This window comes from Parasteatoda tepidariorum, chromosome 4 (genome assembly GCF_043381705.1).
Source record: "Parasteatoda tepidariorum isolate YZ-2023 chromosome 4, CAS_Ptep_4.0, whole genome shotgun sequence".
Classification (NCBI taxonomy): domain Eukaryota; kingdom Metazoa; phylum Arthropoda; class Arachnida; order Araneae; family Theridiidae; genus Parasteatoda; species Parasteatoda tepidariorum.
The window spans coordinates 50,965,962-50,987,331 of NC_092207.1; the positions used below are offsets into that span (position 1 = coordinate 50,965,962).

Consider the following 21,370-nt stretch of genomic DNA (forward strand, 5'->3'; position numbering starts at 1 on the left):
GCTTTCCTATTTATCAATTAATCATTATTTGTTAGTTTATTTTTATTTTGAAAAAAAATATGTACAGAGATTGCATTTTAGCATGCCAATTATTACAAATTATTATTTTTACAAATTATTATTTTAGAATTACTTTTTGAAATATACTCATGAAATAGTATGAGAGGGTTATTTAAAAATTGTGGAGGATAAAATTCAGTTATTACATAATATTGTAAATTTTGATAAATATTTATGTGAGTGCGCTTTGAAAACTCAAAGTGCCTTTTCAGAGAGGAAGTACCTTGCCCTTTTTTATTCCTAGGGAGAACTCTGATTCTTATACTGGTCAAATATTATAATAGTTAAGCAGGTTATTTTTATTTGGATTACTTTTTTTCATTTTAGTTGACTTTAAAATATTGCCTTTAAATTATAATTGTTTTAATAAAAAAATATCTTATATTCCTGTTATTATGCATTTCAATAAGTATTTTCCATTTCAGATTAACTGTATATATAGATCAAATGACTGCATGGTATGACTCAAAAACACATAATGAAGTAGTGAATTTAAAACTATTTTCGCTAATTCAGGTAATTAACATTTTTTTAAAAATTTATCTTACTCTTGTAAAGATATTATAGGGCTCATAGTTGTTCTTACATTCCTGATAAAAAGTATTTTGTCCTGATTTTTAGCACTTGATTTTTTTTTCAGAACATACTATTAACAAAATATTTTGATGAAGACACAATTTTAAACAAATCATTTTGAAGTTTCTTTCACAAGAAAAAATTGACATAGCAACATGAAAAATAATATATTTTTATTAAAAAAGTGAAGTCTGAAACGTGTTTCAAATAAAATGGAGTTAGCATAAAAATTTAGCCCTTTTTTTTTTTTTTTTTTTTTTTTTATCTTTTCCTTTTTTTCAGAAGTACAAATTATTACTAAATCAGTGCAAAACAAATTTTTTTTTTTAATTAACTCACACTTTTTACAGAATAGTTTTCTATTGTCATTTTACACCATTTTGACCCTGATTTCATGCGCCTAAGGTATTATTTGTCACTTATAAGATGCTGCAGAAAATCTAATTTTTTAAAAAAATGAAACCTTCCTGCCACATTATAATTTTTACTTTTATTTTTACAAGTTAAGATAGTTTTACCATAGTGATAAGTTTTAAAATAGTTTTACCATAGTGATGAGTTTTAAAATAGTTTTACCATGCATTTACTGAACTCCAAAATATGCCAGGTATAAAAGTTTAATACTGCTGTGAATATCCTGTTATGTCTTCTATTATAGAAAATATTTTAATTTTATTGTTTGTATTGAAGTTTATTGTCTGTTATAAAATTGACTATTATTTTCTATCTGAAAAGATCTGTGATTTTTGAAGTTGTTTAAGGAGTTCGGCATTTTGTCATGGAACTACAGGCATAACCAGTTTGAATAAACAACAACACATTATTTGTAATTTTTCTGAGAGAAGAGACTAGTATGCCTCTCATCCATCAAATTGACAAAAGTTTTTTCTCTCAATGTATCTCTCTTTGTATAAAATAAAAATTTCTCGTTTTCACTAAAAGTTGTTATTATCTGAAAATATGAAGTAGGAAAGTTATGTTGTATTCTATTTTCAGATTGAAGATAACTTTGTTTAATGATTATTACTATTTTAATGAGTTGGGAAAATAGTCTGTAAAATCGTGAATAAGTCACTAATTTTTAATTCTATAGCATTGATACACTTATATTATCTATTAATTTTATTTAATAATGATANTTATTTTTACAAGTGTCGGCCTAAAACCAACACGCTTGATATTTTAGTAAATAACGACGGACCACCAGCTGCACTTTTTGTTTTTATTAATAACAACAACATTAAGTATAAACAACAACAACAGCTGGAGATATTGTGGATTTCGAAAGGGTTTAAGAGATATTTATCCACATCTAATGTTTATCGAGTCTCATAGAAGTGATGATTTAATCTCGTTCCGCTAGGGAATGGCGCGCATGCGCCAACAACAAGTTAAGAAAGTTTTACCATAGTGATAAGTTTTAAGATAGTTTTACCATGCATTTACTGAACTCCAAAATATTCGAGGTATAAAAGTTTAATACTGCTGTGAGTATCCTGTTATGTCTCCTATTCTAGAAAATATTTTAATTTTATTGTTTGTATTGTAAGTTTATTGTCTGTTATAAAATTGGCTATTATTTTCTATCTGAAAAGATCTATGATTTTTGAAGTTGTATAAGGGGTTCGGCATTTTGTGTTCATGGTCATAGAACTACAGGCATGACCAGTTTGAATAAGCAACAAGAACAATACATTATTTGTAATTTTTTTTCTTTTGCAAATGTTTTCTTAGTTATTGTATTCTTTTCTCTAATGCTATTTTTTCTAGAGTTAATAGTTTTTTCTTTTCTGAGAGAAGAGACTAGGGGCCACTCTTCCATCGAATTGACAAAAGTTTTTTCTCTCAATGTATCTCTTTTTGTATAAAATAAAAATTTCTCGTTTTCACTAAATGTTGTTATTGTCTGAAAATATGAAGTAGGAAAGTTATGTTGCATTCTATTTTCAGATTGAAGATAACTTCGTTTAATGATTACTATTATTTTAATAAGTTGGTAAAATAGTCAGTAAAATCACAAATCATTCACGAATTTTTAATTCTATAGTTCTGATGCACTTATATTATCTATTAATTTTATTTAATAATGATAAAACTTAAAAATTATTAAAAATCACAAACATATGTTAGCTTGGATTTCAGAAGTGCCACAAATTACTCATTGTTCTGATTATCTTATTTCAGTCTTTTGGTCATCTTATGAAAAAGAAACTAAGATTTTTGTTGTCTTAATTTTTTTCATTACATCCGATTACTAATTGGAAAATAATGATGTTAAGGATAAACTTATTGACATTTGTCTTAGTAATTTTTCTCTCTTGGCCTTCAAATTACAGTGAAGGCATTGTTTTTCATTTCTTAGACATTTTATTTATTGCAAACTCAAAAGTACTTTTAATTGTCGATTTACTCTAAATAATCGTTTAATTTTTTAGTTCTTTTTCTACTTTTGATGATCTTTTCCAGATTATGTTCCAGATCTCCTGATTTCACTGTATAATGTTTCCTTATTATTAGTTTATTTTTATATACATTTATTCTGTAGTATATACATTATATATGATTTAGCTTTGAGATTTGTTTCGATTTATCTTTATATCGAGGAATCAATTTCTAAAGTCACGAAAATTCAGGATCTGAGATTTCTCATCGTATGTGCGTGTGCAGAAAATTGTAATTTAAAAAAAAATTCTTTTTTTTTGATTGTGTTCCTATCTTAATTTTTTTTTTATTTGAAAACATTGAGTGTTGCCCTATTTTTTCTTAAATATTGTGGAGAATTAAAGGACACAAAACGGAATTTTCAATGCAGCAGATTACACTATTTTTTCTATTTCTTTTCTTCTTCTTAATAATTCATGCATGTATTGCCCTAAAAAATGTTCTAATATATTTATAAAATGTTGTCTTTGTTTTCATTTTGAACCACTACGGGGCCTGAATATCATTGTTATTATTCTAGTGTATGAATTGTCTTTTATTTATTGTTTTCAAATTGTATTTAATGTAATTTAGAAAAGCATAGGAACTCCAGGATTAACAGGTCTTGACAGACTGATGTCATTCATGATTGTTACAGAACTTCAAACACTAGTCCGTATCTATGAAAAGTTAATAATTGGTGATAAATCATGGCAAGAAGCCCTTAAAAATCTTCAAATAGCTATACAACCAACTAAGCAAATTATAGGTAAGACTAAAGGGCTGACATTAGTTCAAAAATTTTAAAAACCAGTAATTGTCTGGGTTTTTTTTTTCTGCTTAAATTAGATACATATATTAAATAAAATGGATCTTTGAATTTTTTTTATTTACTTTAAGAATCATTCCAAAGATATAAGTTGGAACACAAAGTTGTTGATCATATTCCTGAATTCTTCGAACAAGGTGTTGTATAGTGTTTTACAGAAACATCTCAATCAATTCTTTTGTCATTTCTATGTGGTTTAAAATTGCATTCTCTATGATTGTACCTAGAGTTTTTATTTAACTTAGCTATTCCATTATTTAAGCTACTACGCACTTTCAAGATTTTTTTTTTGAAAAAAAGTTTTTTTTAAGTAAATTTTAAAAGTTTTCAGAAACTTTAACAATGCACTATTAACATGATTTTAAACAATATTAAAAAAAATAATAATTTGTCAAGCCCTGCTTGACAAACAGCAGCGGACGGGTAATATATTTTTTGAATAGGTGTTTTAAGAAATAAATGTGGTTTGCGACTTATTTCAGCTTATATCTTTGCAATGTCCTCAAATTTCAAAATAAATAAATAAAAAATATATGTTTGAAAAAATGCTGTTCTAGTGGCATGTATTTTAAGAATCCATTGTATTTAAGAATTCATTTATAAAATATTATATTATATATAAATACTCACATAAAAAGTTATTTTCCTGGAACTTTCAAACTTGTGTCACATTTTAATTTAAATATTTTTCTCTTCTAAAACTTGTACGTAATTTTTAATTATTTATCAATTTCTTTCATAAACTAAAGATTATTTAATTATTTTTTCTTTTTGATATTTAAGAATATCAGAATTTATTAAGAAATTAAGCTATATTGCTAACTAAAATAAAATGCTTAAAGTTATTAAAATATTAATTTTAAAATGAAATGAATGATAATTTTTCACATGAGTGATGTAATTTTTACTTTAATGTATCATAATTTTAAGTATTGTGTTTGACTAATTCTCACTTGAAAATGATCTAGAAATTATTTTACTTTAAATTATGTATTTAATTTATTGCTTAAATACTATCTCTTTGTTATTATGTTTTATACTTTATTTTCAGTAAATTTATCACCTTATAAATTAATTTATCTTTATTTTAGCTTATTTATGTATCTTAACTATTTTTTTTAGCTCAACCTGCTCGTGTTTATGGGCCTGTTATGTCCAAAGCTTCAAAATATCCTCGATTTTTGGAAAGTTTAATGAAGGTTAGTGAGTTTTTATTATTTGGAATTTTACAGTTCAAGAAAAGGAAAACTATAGTGTGTTTCTAGCATAGAAGTATTCATAATATCTTTTAATAAAAAGTCAAGAAAAAAATATCAGCTATTTTAAAAGGATTATTAATAGCTGTTTTAAATAATAATGCTGTGAAAACTAGCTAATAACTATAGCATATAAATATATTTCTATTTTTTTTTCACACAACACTTAAACATAGTTAATCACCTAGCCCTATTTTAAAGGCTCTATCTTTCAACAGTAACTTTAATTTTAAAAAAAATTTTATTTTTTATTTTCAATAGTAACTTTAATTTAGAGGACTTTTAGCCATGATAGATTTAATCCTAACATTGCTATGTATACTTGCTGGTTGTTTAGTCATTTGGCGGGATCGAACTCAGCTTGGCTCTCCAAAAGCAGAGTGAACAACACCTTTGCAGACCGTGCTGCCGGAGCACATCTTTCTTTTCCACATGTATAATTATAATTTTAACTAACTTTTAGTATAACTATTTTTTAAAAAGAAAAAAAAGGGATTTAACTAAATGTTTCCAAATATGGTAGGACTCATAGTTAAGGAGGAACTCAGGAAGAATAAAATGTCTATCAAGTCTGAAAGTTGTGGTTTATACAAAACCTTTAAATATATATATATGCATTAGAGTCTCGATTATTCGAGGTGAACGGGACCGAGCGTACTTTGAACTTTCAAAAAATTGAATTATCGAAAGGGTAAAAATTTAATAAATATTTCAATAAATGGAAACAAAGCAATTTTTAAATTTCAGTATTTAATTGAAAAATATAATATATTTCAAGAAAATTTACTTACATTAGAGGATCAGAGAACATTTACTACATTAAACCAAGTTACAATGTTCATTATATTACTGTATCAGGTTAATTCTACTTTAAAATAATTGTCTAATTTGTTTAAACACACTATTCACACATTTCAGAGTTGAACACACAGTATCGTTTTTCAACATTCAGTCATAGTAATCATCATAAAATCAATTGTAGCAATTCGGCGTGTTGTGTGTGCGTTTGTCATTATTTGGGAGTAAAACTTACTTTATTTTCACTAGTTTGAATTTATGGGAAACTCGAACAACCGAAACTCAAATTATCGAGATTCTACTGTATATATATAAATTTCCTCTGAATTGCATACAGATAATTTTTATTCTGAAGGGAAAGTTTATTTTTTTAATTTTTATTGTTTTGTTTATGAAAATTTTGTTTCATTTAATTTTGGTCTTATAATTACACAAGCCGGCGAAATTGAAGTTTTTGAAAAATACAAGAGAAGTTTTTGTTGATTTATATATTATTTGATGCGCTGATTACGAAAATGACCTTCATTTTCCTCAATCACATCAGGATTTTTTGTAAAATCGATATAAATGTTTTTACTAAAATCCTATTTGCAAAGGAATTCTCTCAAACAATTTTGCATGTACTATCTGGTAATTGACGTCTTCATTCATTTTGATCTATGTAAAATTTAATCTTGTGAAAGTAAATTGATTTTTGAGTGATCGGCTAATTTCTTATTGGTCAAAAGGAATAAAAAATACTGTTGCCAGATCGCACAAGTCATGTCTGGTCGAGAGAGAGACAATTAGTTCTATGTGTTTAAACATTTTACATCAGTTTCCAGAAGAAAAACACCAACATACCATTTTATATAATTTTTTTAAGATAACTTGCGTAAAATTGACGATTGACCAAAAATATCAAATATTCTGTAGGTGTACACGAAAGTTTGAAACAAAAAACAAAACAAACGAACGAAAAAAGTTTATATTTAAGCACATTCTCGTTTTCCTCTGAAACTTATTTTTCATGATCTCTTTTTATGCTAAATCTCAGGTGTATCTCGAGCTATCATCCAACAGTAGTCAGTGTTGGAGTGGTTTGTTACTCCTCTGAATACATTGAGTTAACAGAATTAAGTTTCGGTCGTGTGGTGGCAACAGACATTTTCTTTTCAGATAACGTAAGTGACGTCATCCGTGCATATGATTATGGAATCTGTATATAAAGCATGCATTGTTGTAAGCATGTGTTCTTGTCGACTTCCTGTCTTGTCTCTTCACTATGTCACGTCACTGTGTTGTTGTTTCCGGTGACGTACCAACATTTTTGTTAAGATATATTTATGTTTAAATATCTTCAGTTGTACGCTGTATCGAGATGGTACTGTATGAAATAAAGAAATGTTTAAATCTTCAAGTTTCTTTATGTGAGTTAACACTTTCACTCAATACTGTGCTACTCCGCTAACGCATCAGTCAGCGAGCATGTTCCTGTCCCATCTTAATTGATATTTACGCTCCATATCTCTGATAACTTGATGGAACCTTTCCCCCTGTTCTTCGAAGACTGCTCCTAAATTTTCGGGGTAAAAATCCACATGTGAGTGAAGGAAATGCATTTTCATACTCATGGAGCAACCCAAAGTTTTAAATTTTTCAGCATTTTCATGACAATATCTTTATAATCAGGATCCTTGAAGTTATCTTGAAATTTACTGATGACATCTTTGAAATCAACCCAAGCTTCTTTTTCCGTGTTCCTGTCATGTTAGTCTCAAAATCTTAATTTTTCATGAGTTTGTGGATATCTGTACCAACAAAGATTCCCCTTTTAACTTGGCTTGGGATAAACCTGGAAGCTTTTTGCGCAGGCATTTGAAACAATCACCATCTTTTGGAATAGCCTTGACAAACTGCTTCATTACACCTAATTTTAAGTGTAGCGGAGGTAACAATACTTTTTTGGATCAACTAAGCTGTTTCGAATACCGTTCTTGGTGCCTGGGTCAAGATTTTGTCTTTTCGACCATTCTTTTTTAACCCAATGTTCTGTCTTGTAACGGCTGTCCCACTCACAAATAAAACATGGGAACTTTGTAAATCCACCTTGTTGACCAAGAAGCATGGAGATAACTTTCAAATCACCGCAAATGGTTCAATTGTAGTTGATATATTTTATTTTGTCCAGGATGAGAGCCAAGTTTTCATAGCATTCTTTTAAATATACCGAGTGTCCAACTGGTACAGATGCATACTGGCTACCATGATGAAGAAAGGCAGCTTTGAGGCTTCTTTTGAATGAATCTATAAACAGTCTGCACTCATCTTTATCGTAGATGACATTAAATTTGCTCATCAATCCAGGAACGTCAGAACAATAGACCAAGTTCTCCTCTTAATCAAAGTACTTAATAAATTCCTTTTCTAGATTCCTGTACCAATAAAAAGATGCTCCTTTGACCAATAAGTGTTTTTCTTTCAATCTGAAGCCTAACAATTCAGCTGCCTCTTTCAAAAGGCCCAGATCTCTAGTCAGATTATACAGTACAACCTGAGAGAAGGGCTGAGGCGAGCCGACTACAGATGGCTCATATTCGATATCGGAGGCTTGAACTTCCGGATGTTCTGAGTCTGAAGACTCTGAAGAGATGATTGGCAATTAAGTTGGAGGGAAAGGCACAAACACATCAGGTCCATGAGGAACGGGGTGTATGGCAAATGGAATGTTATCAGGATAAGATATTAGTCTTTGATTTTTCGGTTATACCCAAGAACATGGCAAGAACAAAAATAACAATCATCAAAGTGGTTTAGGGGCTCCCACCGCGTCATAGGAATTCCAAATCGTGAAACAGTCTTCTTTCCTTGGTACCATAAGCATAGATCATTGAGACACTGCAGACAAACTTTATGAGCAGCCAGTGATTTGTCCTGGTCTCTGAGTTTCATGCCAAAATATGCAAGATAAAGTTGTCTTACATAGTTTGTAATCTTTCTAATGCGATTTTTAACAACACTATATTCGCCTCATATATGACAAAAGTCATCTGGGAAATTTTCACAATGTCTCGAACTCCCTATTACACTTGATAGTGTTCCTGAGAGGTCAGCGAACCTAGATAAGAATTCTCTCGAAGCTATTGGTAGAGAGAGGAATTGTGATCAAACGATGTCATAGAGGGGTATTTTTGTTGATTTAACCAAAGTCGAATGCTGGTCAGGCAAGAAATTAAAAAACAAAATTTTTTTGGAAATATTCATATAAAGTCCAGTAAAACTGAATTTTTCAAGAAAACGTAACGTGATAGAAATTTTTCATTATTATTTTTCATTTCAGCACCAAAAAATACATCAAGTTCAGCTATCAGACCCCTTGTATTTTTTTCATCGCAGGCCTGTGTTATTGCATTAAATGTTTCATTATTGGTATATTCTGAAGCCTTAAAAAGCGGTTCATGGTATTGACTCTACAGTACTAGTTCATATGGTTGTTTTAAGTTAGTTTTTTTTCTTAGTCTCACCTCTCATCACTTTTCTCTACCCCTGTTGTTAATTTGACTCTGATGGAACCTACATTGGAGAAGGGGTAAAGTCTAGTGTTATTAGATAGATTTTTCAAAATATCAAAGAATTTATTATTTTTTTTTCTTGGTCTGACATGTACTTCTAGTGATCTCAATTTGAAATTTTTTTTATGCCATCTACATTTTGAAATTAATGCACCACTGATTAACCAAACTGAAATAACCTGTTTGTCAAATTGGGATACTTTATTCTGATAAATTCAAATATGCTATAAAAAATTCGAGTTTCTATTTAATATTTTGAGGTGAACCCCACCTTACCAATTGTTGAATACTCACCTTACCAAATTGTTTCTAAAAACATTTACTTTCATATCATGTGTCATAGAAATCTTGTTAAGTAATACTCTGAACTGTTTTTTTTTTCTCGATATTCCCCATTTCTTTAAAGAAACGAAAATTTGTTTCAGGTTGGGCAGATGCAACTTTTGAGACGACGTATAGCTTATGAATTGAATACTTCTTGTAAATTTGATTCCAAACACTTAGCAAGTGCTCTTCAAACCGTTAATGAGTAAGTTTTTTATTACAAAATAGATGTATGTATTCATTGCAAAAATATCTTTTATGCCAATATGTTAAGTAAATGTTGAATATAGTGTCTTTCAATTAACATGTTAACTCCGAGTAACTAAACGGGCATTACCGAAATAAAAATATATAAATGTAACTAATATTTTTTTCTCAACAATTTACAATTTTATTTTGTAAATTTCCATTTGTCTTAAGAATGAGATTTGAATGAATTGTGAGTTGTTACATAAATAATAAATTGATTATCTAGTTATTTATCACACATACACAATTCCCAAGAACAGATATGTAAATTAAAAAACTTAACATATTTATTTCAACCTTTAAATTTTTTTTTATTGTATTTTCAAACCTATTTCTTACAAGAGCCCTCAACAATTTATTCATATTTTGTTATTTATGAATTCTCGGTTCTATAAGCTGTTTATGAATGCAACGATTTATTATAAATAATGCTAATTATATAAGATTAAGTTATTTTCATTTTCTTTTCTTTTAAACAAATTTACTAGAGGAATTATATTTTAAGAGAATTTACTAAATTTAATATTTTGAAATAGTAATTGATACTAATTAAATTTGTTCATTTAATGGTGTATTGGTTTAATGTACTTGATCCTTCTAAGTACTAAGTACATAGTATCGGAACCACTGATGCAATTCCATTTTTAGTATGTGTACTCTCAGAGCATTTGGACTTGGGGGAAGAGCTGATTTTTCATTTTTTAGTACTAAACAGATTAAGATCATTTGTAAGTGTATACAGGGCCTAGTTAAATTATGATTTTCATATTTCATGCATTGCTTAAAATGCCAGGCATTATATAAGATTCCCACATTTCATACATTGAAAGTAACATATACATATATGACTATTAGTTAATTTTTTTCTCATTTTAAAGTGTATTGATTGATTTCAACATTGGAGTGAATTTTATGCATACTATGTTTTTGTACACCAGTACATATGTTTATAATATTTCACATTTTTTATTTTTCTTGCAATTCTCATTGTTAAATATATATATACAATTTTTTAAAGGGCTTTAATTGCGGACATCGAACTCCACTACAAGGATCCTAGCAAACCATACCCAAAAGAATCGAATCCATTGTTATATGAGTTGTCTTCATATTTAGAATGGTCTGGTATAAATAATCCTCTAGCAAAAGTAAGTTTATCCTTTTAAACAGTCTTTATTAGTACATTGTTTATTAATTGTTGACACTGCAAAAATGAAACATATATTATTAAAAATTTATTTTAGAAAAATTTACTTTAATCTTTTACAAAATACAGTTCCTAAATAAATTATCTCCAATTGCCATGATTTCTTTCTCGAAATAATTGAATGTATTTATTTCAGTGTATTTATGGGATATTGAAGTGACCTCTTTCATTGAACACTTTTAAATGAAAAAAAAAAAAATCATTCCCTTATTAAGTTGAGCACTTATCTAAGTGGACCATCGAATTCAATGTATACATGTTTGATACAGTTTTTTTTAATAACCATGTATTTCTATGTATAAGTCAGGAACATTAAAAAAAAATTAAGGTAGAAAATTATCTTGGAAACAGATCTTTTTGGCTAACTTAAAAATTCTGAAATTTGCACCAAAAATGAAAAATTCTTCTTATGTTATATTAATTCAAGATTTAATTTGAAAATTACTCTTCAAAACATTTTTAAACTTTCTGCAAATCATTATCACTTTTAATAACTTCCAAGAGAAAAATATGTACACGAATTATTGTATGATTTCAAATATAGTTAGTACTCTTTTTTTACTTTGGCTAATTAGAGATTTGAATTTAGAGCAATATTTTTAAATGCACTTTTTACGTATAAACAAATGGATTTATAGTATGAAATATACAATATTTCATTAATACATTTGAGTACTTTTTTAGTTTTCATTCTGGAATAAAAATATTTAAGGTGAATTAAAAGATGAATTCTTATAAAATGAAGAAAGAAAGCATTGCCAACTACTAATGAAAATGCCATTGTTTCATCTGAGTTGGGATGCATATTTTAAGAATCGTATTTTTATGTGTTGCTTAAAAATAAAATCTAAGTTTAAGCCTAGGATGTAACAATTAGCATTAAAAAAAGTTAATGAAACATTTTTTGTGTTTTTAATTATTTGAGAATCAATTTAAAAACATTTAATTTTCATATTTTTTTTTTAAATTTTGTATGGTTATTGCTAAATTATGTTTTTTTTTTATTTTTTAAAAAAACAGAAAGTGTACTATTTGTTAATTATTGGTTAAAATATAATTTTATTGCTATGATTAATCTTAGAGATACTAGCAATTATAGTTTTTGATCTGTTGATATTAGAGAACAAGGAAAATTTAAAATGATTATTTAACCATTGTTTCTATTTTCAAAATTTTGGTTTTATTATTTTTCTCTTATTTTTGAAACACATTTTAATAGTGAAACTTTTTTTATGAAGCTAGAATAGTGAGTCTTTTTTTTTTGTGAAATTAAAATATTTAGTCTTTTGGTCTAAGATTCTTGGATATGTTCCAGGTAAGATTTGTGTACAGATCCCAACTATTATAAATTAATGTTCTTATTTCAATTCATCAGTTGCTGAGGTAAATGCTGTTTTTTTATTATTAAAGAGTATATATTTTTAATTATATAATTGTATTATAATATTACTTATGTTGAATGCAGTTATTTATGTAACTAATGTGTTGTACATTTGTCATTAAAAGTCAAAGATTTTGGATACAAATTATTTTATCTCAAACTTAATAAAATATATATAAAAAATTATAAGCAGTGAAATAATAGAAAAGTTAGAATTACATACAACTAGTGGGCTGCGCCCCCTGCTCGCTAACCCCCGAAAATTGCTATGCAATCTTATATGGTTTGCGAAGCAAACCAAGCTCGCTTCACTCGCTACTAACTTAGGTAGATTGCAAATGCACAAAATTCTAAGAATTTAAAACAATCATTCAAATCCATATAACAACTTTTTTGTATTTTTGAAAATTACATATTTTTAGTAAATACTATGTCATTGCAATAAATTTGAATTCAAGTAAAGACTCATTGACTGAGACTCATTTTTCAATGAATAACTATTAACAATAATAAAACAAATAAGTTCGTGATATAAACCGAAAATCGTCAAATAAATTCGTAATATATAAATTCGTGAAAAAAAGTGCTTTTGACAAAATACTAAAATAGAGATCTATAGACAAAGACAACTCACTTCTGCCTAGCTCAATAGTATGAGATTGCCGCAGCTGAAATGTTATTTCAGTTTCCGTTTTTAAAAGCGCTATATGTTGAGCCATCTCAGCTAGATTTGGCATGTGACATTTTTAGCGGCAATCATTGGTCGATTTTCTAGCGTTGCCATTCGGGGAGTTGTAATGAGGCTTTTTTTTGTCGCCGTGTAAGAGAAATATATATATAGTTTTTAAATTAGTGCTGGATAAGATAAACATATGCAAACCGTCTATTTTTGACCATATTTTTTGTTAAATTGTTTAGCTTTCTAAGCAGAGAGCAATATTTTTAATCTGCAAGTATTTGTTAAAATCAATTAACTAATAATTTAATTTATACACGCATGTAATAAAAATAAATCATGCTTGTAATTCTGACCTGTCATTAAATACACTAAATATTGTATTTGAATTTATGTATTTATTTTCTTTCAATTTACCTATAGAATATGTCAGTGCATTTTTTATTATCATCGATTTTAATATTTATTAAAATATTTTTCTTTTTTTTACAGATTTATATAACTACTAGACCTTTGTTAAATATGTCTCTTTTCCTATTTTTATTCATAACTTCTCAACTACCAAAAATGGCTTACGATAAAAGCATCGGTATGACACCTTTCATACTTATTTTTGTTATATTTTCTAGCTCGAATTGTTTTCTAATAGTTGTGTAGCATTTTTTTTTTCAAATCATAATTTGTTGTTATAATTTGCACAGCATTATATGTACAAATAATTTCACTAAAATATTAATTTTTAATTGTGCATACCAAATATTAGCAAGTTTAAGCAAATTATTTTAGCAGTAATTGTGAAAAATATTTCATTTGTGTGAAACATCAAACATCATTTGTATCATCAAACATCGTGGAAAATAGGTTTTACAAGTTACCTCAAGCGAGTTTTAAAGTTAAAAAAGTAAAACATTTTTATTTGTTCACATTCACATGCCTCACTTGTTGCATTTATAAAATGATATGAATAAAAAGTTTCTTATTGTTTAAAGTACAAATGCTATAATGTTGCTAACTTGAGCCGCAGTGACTTAGAGGATAGAGTGACGTTTCCCAATGAGGCGACCCAGGTTCAAATCCCAGTGATGGCTTTTTGGTATGAATTCTGCTTTCAGGTCGCATAGACCACAGTGCTGATATAAAATATCCTCAGTGGTAGAGGCATCATGGGTTAGAATGCCTTTGACGTTGGGCTAACCATAGAAGGTTTTTCTCTCCATGTAGCTCAAATGCTGGTTAGTTCCATCAAAAAGTGCTCCACAAAGGCTATTAAATCCCAATGCTTAATCCAGGAATTCCCTTGGCTTCTGGGTTGGGCTCAAAATTGAACATTGATAGTCATGAAATCATAATTCGATTGTTCAATGCCGGTTATAAAATGGATCTTATTAAATAAAATGTTACTAATTTATATTATCCAATATAAAGTGTTTTAATGTAATCATACATAAATGATTCCATTTTTGAAAATTTGATGACAATGAGGGAATGATTCCATTGGCTAGTAAGTTTACCATCTGATGCAGACTGTAGTCTCAAATTATTACCTAAAAACTTTCATTGCTCAAAGTGACTAACTAAATTGGTAATCTTAAAAATAAGCTTTCTGCCAATATAAATTGCGAAAAGATTGGAATATATTTTTAAAACATAATTATTTTATATATTTCTCAAACTGTTTTTAAAATTTCCCTAGATATCCTTATTAGTAGAAAAGCAACTGATGCCATTGATGGCTTGCCATTCGTACTAGGAACTCTTACATTTCTCCAACAGTTTCATCAAGAGCACAAAAATACATTCCTTTCATATATGGGACAATACATAAGATCTGTTGTAGATGGCTTAGGGTAAGAAAAAAGTTAAAATACCTTTATCATTTATTAACTATATGGTTGATTGATGTAGTTTATTTTATGCAATTAAAGTGCTTATTTTTGTAGTCCAGTTTAGATAAAATAATCTAATCGGATATATAGGTCATAATAATTATAGCTAATCGGATATAGCTTTTTTCTCACTTGATAACATTCTGTCTTGGGAATTATATATTATTCTTTACAATAGAACTCCTTCACATTTTGTATTGGTAAATTTTTTTAACACTTCTGGTGTCAATCTAAATTAATGAACAAATTTTCAATGTATCTATTGGAAATAATCAAGACTCACATTAAAATGCAGTTCATAATAAATCATTTCAGCGCACTAAAAATCTTCAACTATGAAAACAGGTGTACCTGGGTTTTATATGTTCTGCAAAAAATTAACAGAAATTCTTCTTTATAAATAAAAACATAGCAATTAAAATTATGCCCTTTCTTTAATAAATCAAATACAACCATTGTGTGTAAAAAAAACTCAGAATATTAATTGATAATTTTTGGAAATTAAGTCAAGTTGTGGAGGTTCTAAAATGGTTTTGATTATGCAGTATTATTTATCAATATATAAGTGATAGTGAGGAAAACTAACAATAAGCTCTTACTATCACAAAATGTAGAAAATTTTTTAATTAAGGATTAAAGAACATTTTAACTAAGGATAAGATTATAACTAATAAAAAATTAATATTATTGCTTTTATATATTATTATAATTTTTAAAATGTGTGTATTACATTATTATTAATGATAAATACAAAATTAAATTGCCAGAATTTTTTTGCAGAAATTTCATCATGCACAGGGGTCTGTTTGAAAGAAATTTGGGTCCGTTAACGGACCCTTCACAAAATATTTTAACGTAAAAACGGACCCTTCACGAAATTATTTTTCTTTTAATCGGACCCTTCACAAAATGATTTTTCTTTTAATCGGACCCTACACAAATTTGTTTATCTTCATTATTGTTTTGTTAATTGAATTAACCCGTCCCAGGGCAGAAAAAAAGAAAGATGGATGTAAACGAATTAAGTTTTGTCTTCGACAGACGATTCTTCCAAAGTGAATATTCTGTGTTCAGCAGTATAGGCTAAATACCAAATATTTGTATGTTGCATCTCTAATTTAGAAGCAGCAATTGCTGTTTATTTTTAAAAATTAAATTTTTTTTTATTATAATTTTACAGTGCTGAGCATAATCTTGTATGTCTTTACAATTAAAAGACTCCTTGAAAAAGTTTTTTTGCAATAACGGACCCTATTTGCACAAATTCACAAAAGCGGACCCTGGTTGAAAGAATGTGAATAATTTTTTTCACAATTTCACAAAATGTCTGGACAGACCCCTGATGCATTATTTAAACTAATTTTTGCTTTTCTATCCACTACAGTCGGTTACCAGCTTTGGTTGCTTTGAACAGCTTATTCCATAGCCCATCTGTTTGACGCTAGTAACCTCCATTGATTAACTCTTACACTATTATTGCTTTTTCTTTTAGGCTGTTATAAAAAATTCTACATTTAAAACCACTAATATATACATATATATGTTAGCGATAAAGTGTATGATTCTGTTATTTCTTAGAATAACTAAAATAACTAGACAAGTCAGTTAAAGTATATAATAGATGAAAAATTTCATACTTAATCTTGTTATTCTATGAAATAACTAGTAATAGACCGTAAAAGTGAAAAATAAACTATTTCAAATTTATTTTGTAAATTAATTGATCATAAATAGCTAAAATCTCTCAAAAAATACATTTTATCCCTATTACGGAGATGATTAAATGATAAATAATAAGGAAAAGCAGATGATATAATTCATTAATGCTCATATTAATAACTAAAAAGCAAGTGAATGAAGCGTACACACACATCATTGCAAAGCAGCTGTAAGCGGTTCAAAACTGACTACAAGCAGCTAGAACCGGTTCTAAAAACTTTTGAGCACAGTATTTCATAGTTTAACACTGAATTAATCGTTATTCTATAGAATACCTAGTTAAACCGGTTCAAGTTACACTTTAAGACGGTAACATATATATAAAATTTTCAAGTTTTGCCAAGGAAAATTTGACAATAAGCAAGTCAAATTAATAAAAACTTTCAAAAATAATGCTATTTCTCAAATAAGCTTGATTTATTTATCTATTAATATGTATTTAAAATGTTAAAAACTTCCGACACTAAAATTCTGTTTTATTTTCTACTTCGATTTTCTTGATCATTATTATTTTGTTTTTATTTCCTAAAAATGGATATTTTAACAACACATACCGGCATAGATTTCAAAATAAAATAATGAAAACATCATCTAGTTGACTTACCAAATAACCATTATGAGTTTATTACAGACATTTGTCCGTAGGAAGCAATTTTTACTATTATATTCATGGCTTTAGGAACCATTTTTAATTGTTTTTTAGTTAGCAATAAGTTATTTTTAAGAAATTTTATTTTGCTAGAAATTGTTATACATTTATTTTACAATATTTATTGTTGATAGATGTTTAAAAATATGTTTCTCTAAAACTGAAATTTAGTTATTATTTTTCAGGGAAAGTAATAAATTAGATATACCTTCTGATATCATAAACGCATTAGTTTTTCTAGAAGAGTTTGCTAGATATGGTCAATTGCCGAGAAAGGTAAGATTTGCAATCACAAACTTAAATAAGACTTATTTGTTATAATAATATTATACTCATTCATATTTATTCCATTTCAGGCAATAACAAATCATATTCCATCGCTATTAATTGATGCAGCTAGATTTTACTAATTGCTGGTTCGTTCTTTCTATTGAACTTTAAAATTATTTTTCTTTGATTTATAGGATTTATTTGTACAAATAGAATTTATTTGTAAGTGCTAAGATTATATAGCAGAAATGTTTTCATACTAAAATTTGTAATAAAGTATGTATATATATATATTTTGAATATATATACCGTTGATTTTATTATAGCTGTCTATTATTTTGGAAAAATATTTTTAGTGTTTAAAATATCTATCAGGACAGGTGAAGCAAAACAGGTATTCATATGAATCAAGAATAAACAATGTTAATCAATCAATTTTACTAACAAATTAAAACAAAAAGGAAATAACTCACCTTCTGAAATCACTACTATAAACATTGCACATGTTGGTGCTATGAAGGTAATGATGTAGGGAAATTTTTCCACGATCATTAAATAGGACTTTTGATTGATTAATTGGCAACAAACAAGTGTTTCATAACATATCTTGTTACAATTACTATTTGATCTAATGATTATATCTTTACTTGCTAAGATTCATTCTTAATGATTTGAGGGGGTGACCTCAAATATACCAATCAAATAGTGCAGACAATATTTTAAGTTACAAAAAAGTCCTTTCTCTGAATAAACTTGTCTGTTTCTCTGAACAGATTTGTATATCTAACCCCCAAAATATTGGGGGTAACTGCAATGTGGAAAATTTAGTTCCAATAATTTGGTCAGGAGAGCAGTTCTAAGTTTTGGACCCCTTAATGCTTATTTCGCCATGTTAAGCAAATTGATGAATTCTTACACATAGTTATAAAATTTGTTTGGCCAAAGATAATTTCCATATTTACATAGTAAAAAAAAATTGAATTGCAAGATATGCAATTTTTTACATTACAAAGCGCGCAATTTTATATAGCAATGCAAATTTTGAGCGAAATTGTTTGAATAGTTTCTGAGAAATCAAATTTTAAATATAAGGCTTTTTTAAAATTCAAATTTGCTCAAATTTTATATTTTGTCATGTAAAATTACAGTTTTTAAAATGATGTAAAAACTTGCATACCTTGCTATTCAATTTTTTGGACTATTATTTACTAAAATTTATCTTTGGATAAACAAATTTTATAATTGTGTTCAAAAATTTTTCAGTTCTTAACATTAAGGGGTCCAAACTTTCAAACACTCTCCTGATCAATTTATGGGGGAGGAGCAGGCCCGACTTAGCCAAATTGAGGCCCGGGACCCCCTCTGCTTCACTATTTCAGTAACGAATACCGAACTTTATGAAGGTATTTAAATTTTTCACCTCATTATAGATATATAACAAGAAAAGTGACTGGAACCTAAAATGGCTTTAAATGTCCCCCCCCCTCCAATGGTCAGACGAAATATCGTTCAGCCCATTTGATTTATTTTCTGACATGAAGAAAACAGTTTTCTAATTAACTTTGCCATCTAGCTGCGAAAAATTCATATCCTTGCTGACATTAGTACGAAATTGAGCTAAATTTTTGCAATTACAATGGCTAAATAACGCCAATCAAAAGCATGTATTTTTGTAAACATTTTGTGATATGTAAAAAAAAAAGGTTTTGATTGGCCAAATATGCTCTTATCTGACGTCACAAATAAAATCCCATGAGTAACAAAGAATTGATTTTATGATATACAGTGAAAACACATACATAAAAAAAAACTTTATTTAGCACAATTATAGCAAGCCAACAATGATATTTTTACAACATGAATAACTAAACAAAAGAAGCAATGATTTAATATAAAAAGGAACTTTATGAAATTCTTATTATGAATCACTTCTCCAGATTTTAATAGTTTTATCATTTTCTAATGCAGCAGACGCAATAACATTTTCAGTTGGATGACAAGCTGTGCATAGAACAACATCTGAAATGGTATTTGAATTATAACAAATATACATAATTTATATTTTAAATGCAAATGTAAGAATTTAAATACAAGCAAAAGGAAGATACACCACCCTGCCAACATGCTGGAGCTTTTCTGTTATATGTGGTAAAACCAAAAACCAACAGTGCCCCGAGGCCCCATAATGAAAAAGAAATTTTTATGAAACACAAGTCAAAATTACAATTACGACATGTATTTTATTGGATTTTCATTTTTGTTTCAGTCTCTTTTCCAAAAACTGAGAGTGCCTCAGGGCACTCTCAGTTTTTGGTTTCACCACCGACAACAGAGAGGCTCCATTGACAGAGCGGTGTGCCCCCTGATGAAGTTCTGTTTTTGCTAATATTAGATTTCCTTTTGCTTGTATTTAAATTCTCACAATGCCTAATTAAGGCAATTTTGGTTTCAGCTGAATTCAGTTACTTCTGTTCAGGAAGCATGGGGAAAGTTGGAAGTAAGATATTACATTTGGAAGAACTAAGGGAATAATATGCAAATTTGGAGCAAAGAACACATTTACATAAATAAAATTATGAACTGAAAATTAGAGACAAAACTGCTGTATGTTCATTCATTAAATAAATTTGGCCAAACATGGAAAATGTGACTAATTTTAAATTGAGTTTTATCTATGGAAAGTGGAGCTGTATTGTGAATGAAAAGTTAAAATTAAGAAATACAGTATAACTTATTTTTTGTCAACATTTTTTATAAGCACTGAACCGATCTAAAAAGGTTGATATAATACTAACAAAATAACCGCATATGTTATAATGCGCAGGCATCATCTTGCAAGAGTTCTGCAGCATAAAACAATGTTTAGAAAGTCAAACTAAAATTAGGGCGAATAAATGGTATAGTCTTAGTATTATAGTCCATGTAAGGTAGGAAGAAAAAGTCATTATGTGTGGAAAAGTTGTCAACTCTCATCATTAAGAAATATGTAAAATCTTGAATTGATATCTTCTCGTCACATTTTTCAGCCAAATGACGTGGCAGGTGATATCGATTAAAAATTGCAAGATTTTGCCTATTTTTTAATGATGTTAGTTGACAACTTTCTCGCATTACTACTGAAAGATTTAAATTACTTCATCTTTTTGGCTTTACAGCGTGATTTTGAGCTGAGAATAGGAAAATTAATGTCTTCCTGGCAGCAATTGTCCATCACACAAAAGTTTTTTATGGTTCAGGTTTAAAGACGTGACCGGCAAATCATAAAATATCTTTATGCAGAAAATCGTAGACTAAAAGAACACTATGTCCTTAACCGAAATATATTTCGGCAAACTACATAGGGTTGGGGTTTTGGACACTGTTTACTGTCTTAAACTGTCCTAAACTGGGTAAAACTGCCCAAAACTTTGGTAAAAGGTAAAAATTCTATAGGTATAACCATTATACACATAATAATTACATGTATCAATAAATATTTGATATTTTTTATACAATTTACGTGAAGATTAACTAAATTA

General features: G+C 28.2%; 2 protein-coding genes across 2 annotated transcripts in view; one reads left to right on the forward strand and one right to left on the reverse strand.

Annotated features, from left to right (window-relative positions):
• Positions 1 to 18,156, forward strand: part of LOC107455596 (WASH complex subunit strump) — a 44,137-nt gene extending 25,981 nt beyond the window's left edge. Inside the window, exons 19-27 of the mRNA XM_043043043.2 lie at positions 486 to 576; positions 3,652 to 3,826; positions 5,009 to 5,085; positions 9,917 to 10,020; positions 11,083 to 11,212; positions 13,821 to 13,917; positions 15,022 to 15,175; positions 17,768 to 17,858; positions 17,939 to 18,156. Of these exons, the coding sequence (XP_042898977.1) occupies positions 486 to 576; positions 3,652 to 3,826; positions 5,009 to 5,085; positions 9,917 to 10,020; positions 11,083 to 11,212; positions 13,821 to 13,917; positions 15,022 to 15,175; positions 17,768 to 17,858; positions 17,939 to 17,992 (973 nt within the window). The 3' untranslated portion in view covers positions 17,993 to 18,156. The remainder of the gene's footprint in view (positions 1 to 485; positions 577 to 3,651; positions 3,827 to 5,008; positions 5,086 to 9,916; positions 10,021 to 11,082; positions 11,213 to 13,820; positions 13,918 to 15,021; positions 15,176 to 17,767; positions 17,859 to 17,938) is intronic.
• A 1,492-nt stretch (positions 18,157 to 19,648) lies between these two features.
• Positions 19,649 to 21,370, reverse strand: part of LOC107455599 (WD repeat-containing protein wds) — a 29,376-nt gene continuing 27,654 nt past the window's right edge. Inside the window, exon 13 of the mRNA XM_016073222.3 lies at positions 19,649 to 19,871. Coding sequence (XP_015928708.1) covers positions 19,771 to 19,871 — 101 coding nt within the window. The 3' untranslated portion in view covers positions 19,649 to 19,770. The remainder of the gene's footprint in view (positions 19,872 to 21,370) is intronic.